Genomic DNA, 7023 nt, shown 5'->3' on the forward strand with positions numbered 1-7023 from the left:
ATTACTGCTGTTGGGGAAATGCTGGCCACCCTCTGCTCCCAACAGAGACCCACAGGACCTGTCTTCTCCCTGCTGGACCAACCACGCAGCAGGGCCCTTTGTGATCATCCCACTGGGCTGGGCCTGTCGCAGGCAGGGCGCATCTCTGGGGTGAATGAAGCTGCACTCCTGCCCCTCAGTCTCTCCTCACAGGGACAGGGTTACAGTGGATGGGGGATTTGCCACCCCAGGGACCAACTCATGAGGCTTCTGGGGTGCAGAGATCCAACCCACGGCAAGACTCAGCGGAAATGCCAGGTGGCCTAGAACTTAGCAAAAGGCTTGGCACAAAGTAGATACTCGATAATAACCACAGTAGCCAACAACTCACATGTTTTACGGGGATAAGTCATTTGATCCTCATAGAGGTCCTGCATAGTGGTAGTAACCCGTTGTACAGATGTGAAAACTGAGGCTGCAGGCGGTGCCACGGCACGTGAGTGGTAGAGCCGGATGAACCTGGGCTCTTCACCACTGCCTCGGTACTGCTTGCATTCACACATCTCTGTAGCTTCCGGTAGTGGCCTCTAACCCTGTGCCAATAAGCCTGTTACATGTATTATCTCATCAAAGCCACACAGCCAGCCCACGTGGTATAGGTCTCTTTATTAGCCTCATTTTATGCATGAGGAAATTGAGGTCCAAGAAGTGAAAGAACCCAAAGGGGCCTGATGGGCTTGGAAGGAGTCACTGGGGCAGGCAGAGGTGGGTGATGGCAGCCTCTGTTTGGGTAAGTTGGGGTGTCTTTTGAGGCAGGAAACAGGAAGGGCTGGGCCCCATTTGTACCTGCGGGGATCTGGTCCCCACCGAGCCCCCACGATGCGCAGGGCTGGCTGTGGGGCACAGAGGTGAGTGAGAAGTGGTCCCTGCTCCCCTGCGCTCACAGTTTATCAAGGAACGCAACCTCATGAGCATGTGACAATGACGGGTTATGAGTGCAGTCACAGGGTGTCCACAGAGGCCCCTGCCAGCCCGGGAAGCCACGGAAGTCTTCTGCACGTCAGTCACATCCAGCATGTATCCAGGCGGCTGGCAGATTCAATCAAGACAGCCTGGGAGATGTTCAGGGGCTGAATCTTCACCTAGTATTGGCTACACCAGAACTTTCTGGTGCTGAGAAGAGGCTCTTTCCCAACCCGCCTCACCCCTCTTCTCTCATCTCTCCAGCTAACTATAAAACCAGAGCTCTGCCCAGCAGCTGCTCCCCTGGGTCTTTGCAGAGGGGTGGCTCAGGGACTAGGGTTGCCTGAGACCCAGACCAACTTGTAGTCGAGGAGGGCCAGAGCTGTGTGTTCTAGGACAGCACTCAGTGGAATTTCCATCTGGTATCAGCTGCAGCCAGTGGGTACAAACACCTCGCTTCCTTCCTGGCCTGTTTCTACCCAGCACTGGCACCAGCCATCTACAACATTAAAAAGGTATAGGGAGTCAGTTATCACTTGTCCCTGTGGGTCTGAAGTTTCTGCTGGCTGGAATTCAGACGTGATGGCTGGAGCTTGAGCAGCCATCTTGGGCTCCCAAATGGATCAGCCGAGCTAACTCCCTACCCTCCATCCCCAACTTCTAGGAAACTAAGGTAAGGGAACTCATATTTACAGAGTAGCTCCTGGGGTGCCAGGCACTGTGCTTCATGGTTTGTATTATTTCTTCCCAGCAACTCCTTTAGGTAGGTATCACTGACTCAAATTGCATAATGTCTCTTTAAAAGTGTTTGGGGCAGGGCATGGTGGCTCATGCCTATAGTCTCAGCAATTTAGGAGGCTGAAGCAGGAGGATCTCTTGAGCCCAGGAGTTTGAGTCCAGCCTGGACAACATAAGAAGTCCCCATCTCTACATTTAAAATTTAAAAGGCCAGGTGCGGTGGCTCATGCCTGTAATCCCAGCACTTTGGAAGGCCAAGGAAGGCAGATCACCTGAGGTTGGGAGTCCGAGACCAGCCTGGCCAACATGGTGAAATACCGTCTCTACTAAAAATACAAAAATTAGCCGGGCGTGGTGGTGCACATCTGTAATCCCAGCTACTTGGGAGGCTGAGGCACGAAAATAGCTTGCACCTGGAAGGCAGAGGTTGCAGTGAGCCAAGATCATGCCATTGCATTCCAGCCTGGGTGACAAGACTCCGTCTCAAAAAAAAAATTTAAGAAAAACAAAAAGTGTTTTGGATCATGTAGGAACATAATATCAAAAGCTGGCATTCTCTGAGTTCCTGTGAAGTGCCAGGCCCTTGAACTCCTCACAGCAATCATTCAAGGTCATGACTCCATTTTACATATGGGGAAGCTGTGGTTCAGGAAATTGTGAGGACTGGCCCAGTTACTGGTAAGAGACAGAGCCAAGGCTGGTACCCCAGCTTTTCAGAGAGTCCAAACTTAGGTTCCTTCTCAGGCCCTGCAGCCACTAAACATGTGTCCTGCTGCAGAGGGGCACTGGCTGTGCCTTGATAGCCACCCTGAGCCCAGGGCCCTGAAAACCACTTAGATGTGTGAATACACGTGTGTATATTTTCCCTGGAATCTGTTTAAAAGCATTCGTGAGGAAAGGAACAAGAGGTGGGCAGATTCTAATGGTGAGAAAATAACAAAACTGTACAGGGAATTGTCTTTTCGTGATTTGAAAAATCATTTGAATAACGCAGTGTGATTTGCGATTCAAATGGAAATGCAGATGTTACCAGCAGTGTCTTTGTGCTGTTTTCTGAGATTCCCAACAACAGCCTCCCTGGTGTTTTTCCTGTCCTTTTTTTAAAAGAAAGCCTTCCCCTTCCGCCTTAAAGGAAAATCCGGTCTCGTGCGCATCTTTGGCACTAATGCAGGCCCCCTCGACTGGCTGGGGAGAACGTGAGGCTCCATCTCAGGGGCAGATCCAGGCTGAGCAGCTTCTGCAGGCAGCATCTCAGGCTCAGCACCAGACTTTGCTGTTCATACACTGTGTGTCATTAAGCAAACCGCCACCACTCTCTGGGCTTTGCTGCCCTTCTCTGTAAAGTGAGGATGATTTTTAACCTTCCTTCCTTCCCCAGCTGATTTTCTCTGAAGAGAACAGGCTTTAGAAACAGGCCTGGATGGCCGGGCGCAGTGGCTCACGCCTGTAATCCCAGCACTTTGGGAGGCTGAGGCGGGCGGATCACGAGGTCAGGAGATCAAGACCATCCTGACTAACATGGTGAAACCCTGTCTCTACTAAAAATACAAAAAAAATTAGCCAGGCATGGTAGGGGGAACCGTGGCGGGTGCCTGTAGTCCCTGCTACTCGGGAGGCTGAGACAGGACAATGGCATGAACCCAGGAGGCAGAGCTTGCAGTGAGCCAAGATCGCACTATTGCACTCCAGCCTGGGCGACAGAGCGAGACTCTGTCTCAAAAAAAAAAAAAAAAAAGAAACAGGCCTGGATTCAAATCCCAGCCCTGCCATGTTCTAGCTGTGTGACCTTGGGTAAGTCACTTTACCTCCCTGTGGCTTGGTTTCATCTACAGTGAGCAGCCGACACCTAGCAAAGGAGTATATCCAAGAAGCTTATTTGCTGCAATGTATTAAGGACCTACTACGTGTCAGGCATTGTCCATTATTACAACTAGGCATCAGGCATTTCAATCACACCCCTACTTGTCGCTCACCGACACATCCCAACACAAAAATGGGATGAACGTATGACTCTGATGAAGGGGGTGGCCACTTCTGAGTTCTTGGCCTTTGTCTTAGTTAAGATACAGGCCCATATAACAGAGGCCGTGCTAATGTTTTGTGTGTTTTGTTTGTTTGTTTGTTCTGGAGACAGGGTCTTGCTCTGTCGCCCAAACTGGAGTGCAGCGGCATAATCAGGGCTCACTGCAGCCTCAACCTCCCAGGCTCAAGCCATCCTCCCACCCCAGCCTACCTAGTCACTGGAATTACAGGCACACGCCACCATGCCCAGCTAATTTTTGTATTTTTTTGTAGAGACAGGGTTTCCCCATGTTGCCCAGGCTGGTCTCAAACTCCTGGGCTCAAGTGATTTTCCCACCTTGGCCTCCCAAAGTGCTGGGATTATAGAGATGAGCCACCGTGCCTGGCCTAACTGTCTTAAATACACTAGGGTTGATTCTGTCACATAAAAGAAATCAGAATAGGCCATTTAGGGCTGATGTGCCACTCCACAGTCTTCAAGGACCAAATTTCCCTCTTGCTGCTTGTTCTGCCTTCCTTAGTGGGCTGACTCATGGCCCAAGATGGCTGCTCAAGCTCTGGCCATCTTGTCTGAATTCCAGCCAGCAGAAAAGAGGACATGAGGAAAGAAGAGCACTCCTCCTCTTAAACAGAATTCCAAGGAACACCACATCACACTACTGCTTCGACTCATGGGCCAAAACTAGTCACAGTGCTATTCCTAGCTGCAAGGAAGCCTGGGGAGTGTGCCCAGCTGTAAATGTGAGTCCTTGTGACTAAAGAATAAATGGGAGAGTGAGTTGTAGCCAGCACCTTGCAGTCTATGCCATAGCTTTCTTTCCAATTTGAGGACTTTTCCAGGGAAAATCCTCACAGCCAACCTCTAGTGAAACTACCCTTGTGTTCCCCTTTTTACAGCGGAGGAAATTGAGAGCCAGAGGGGTAGAGGGGTAGAGGGGCCTGACCAAGATGTCACAACTAGTGAGCAGCAGAGCCCTTCTGGAGTAGCCTAGAGCTGCAGGCATCAGCTGGGCACAGTGCCTCAGGCCTGTAATCCCAGCACTTTGGGAGGCTGAGACAGCAGGATTTCTTGAGGCCAAGAATTCAAGACCTGGGCAACATAGGAGACTCCATCTCTACAAAACATTTAAAAATTAGCCAGGCATGGTAGCATGCACGTGTAATCCCAGCTACTCAGGAGGCTGAGGTGGGAGGCTCACTAGAGCCCAGGAGGTCAAGGCTGCAGTGAGCTATGGTTATACCACTGCACTCCAGCCTGGACGAGAGAGAGAGAACCCATATCTCTCTCTCTCTCTCTCTCTCTCACTCTGTCTCTCTGTTTTCATTTTTCTTTTTTCTCATGCTATTTTAACGAAAAGCCCATCCCTTAAAAAAAACAAAAAAAAAAAAGCTGCCGAGCACAGTGGCTCACGCCTGTAATCCCAACACTTTGGGAGGCTAAGGCCAGTGGATCACTTGAGGCCAGGAGTTCGAGACCAGCCTGGCCAATATGGTGAAACCCCTTCTCTACTAAAGATACAAAAAATTACTGGCATGGTGGCACAAGCCTATAATCCCAGCTACTCAGGAGGCTGAGGCAAGAAGATCACTTGTACCTGGGAGGTGGAGGTTGCAGTGAGCCAAGATTGCACCACGGCACTCCAGCCTGGGCAAGACCCTGTCTCAAAAAAAAAAAAAAAAAAAAAAAATGCTTCAGACAAAAAACGAGAGCTTCTACTACACCTTTCTGTCTATCAGGATATTCCTTCCTGCCCCCAAAGGATCCAGATTTTTTAGAGAAACATCCTTCATCTTTATTTAACAAATTCTAGAACAGCTTTGAACATAGAGCCTTCCCACCCACTCTGGATTTGAGAGCCACTGAGGGCTGGAGTCATGGGTTCGGTGATTGGTTGGCTGTGGATGCTCAGGGCAAGGCTGAGGCCCAGAAGTTTGGCCGGAGGTCCCTGGGGAGGGCTGGAGTCATGGGTTCGGTGATTGGTTGGCTGTGGATGCTCAGGGCAAGGCTGAGGCCCAGAAGTTTGGCCGGAGGTCCCTGGGGAAGGCTGGACTCTGCACACCCACCGTGGTGCTCACTCACTGTCTCCTGCAGGTCAGCGGCCACCTGGACTATGCCAAGCAGATGGATGCCATCCTGAAGGCCGTGGGCATCCGCACCAAGCCAGGCTGGGACGAGAAGGGGCTCTTGCTGGCCCCAGGCTGCCTGCCCTTGGAGGAGCCTCGCCAGGCAGCAGCCGCTGCCTCATCAGGCGAGACCCCCCACCAGGTTGGGCAAACCCAGGGTCCCACATCCGAAGACACCTCCAAATCGGCCATGTCCACAGACCACAGCCAAGCCCAGGTGCCGGTAGGGCTGGACCAATCTGAAGGGGCCTCCCTTCCTGCTGCTGCCAGCCCTGAAAGGCCCCCCATCTGCAGCCATGGCATGGACCCCAACCCACTGGGCTGCCCTGATTGTGCCTGCAAGACCCAGGGCCCCAGCACGGGGCTGGACTGACCACAGCAGGGGACCTGAGCCATCTTCCCCAATCTCCATATGCAGCTCTCTCTTATACCCTCGGGTTCCTCCCAGGAGCTCTGGAGGTGCAGGATTTCCACAGGTCTCTTTCCTAAATTGAAGGAATTGGAACTGAAAGGGAAAGGAAATGGAAGGAAGGGGAATTTGGAAGACAGAACACGCCCACCCTTGGGAAGCTGCCTGTCCCCAGAGGAGCCCCACCAGGGAGCAGCCACCCCCTCATCAGAGACCTGCAGAGTCAACCAAGCACAGGTTAGAGTCCACCAAGCACAGGTTAGAGTCCCAGGACTGGAAACTAACTGTGGGCTTTCTGTACTTCTTCTCATGGCTTTGGAGTCTGGCTGTCCATCAGGAGGTCCCGAGGGCTCTCTGGGGCCTGAGGCTCCCACACCAGCTCTCCGCTGGCCTCAATAAAACCAGGTGCATGCTTGCTCTTCCATCCACGCTCCAGGGCTGCCCACCAACTGACAGGCACCATCAACTGGCAGCAACAGAGCAGGCGCAGGTACAAAGAGGGCAGCTCACTCCTGCTCTTAGGAGATCCAATCAGGTCTGCCCTGTACAGCCATGTAGGCTGTGCACTGCACACCTCCAGGGACATGAGTCACACAGACACAATGTGAGTGTGCTCCCCCATCATGCAACAACTGGACACAACTAACAGAGCATGGTGAATACATGCTGAATTGCATTCAGTATGGCTGTGAACTAGGCCTGGGGACAAGAATAAATTTTACATGGAAAGAATTTCCTATAGCAGGAACAGAGGGGATAACAACAGCAATAAATAATAAGAAGAAGAA

At 51.7% G+C, this 7023-nt stretch overlaps 1 protein-coding gene across 20 annotated transcripts in view; it reads left to right on the forward strand.

Moving 5' to 3' along the window:
* The window catches only part of TMCO4 (transmembrane and coiled-coil domains 4), a 121333-nt gene extending 114310 nt beyond the window's left edge, over nucleotides 1-7023 (forward strand). For all 20 annotated transcript variants that reach the window (XM_063714619.1, XM_054540573.2, XM_063714615.1 and 17 more), the window contains one exon: nucleotides 5795-7023. In XM_063714619.1, coding sequence (XP_063570689.1) covers nucleotides 5795-6199 — 405 coding nt within the window. In that variant the 3' untranslated portion in view covers nucleotides 6200-7023. The remainder of the gene's footprint in view (nucleotides 1-5794) is intronic.

The sequence above is a fragment of the Pongo abelii genome, chromosome 1 (assembly GCF_028885655.2).
Source record: "Pongo abelii isolate AG06213 chromosome 1, NHGRI_mPonAbe1-v2.0_pri, whole genome shotgun sequence".
Lineage (NCBI taxonomy): Eukaryota > Metazoa > Chordata > Mammalia > Primates > Hominidae > Pongo > Pongo abelii.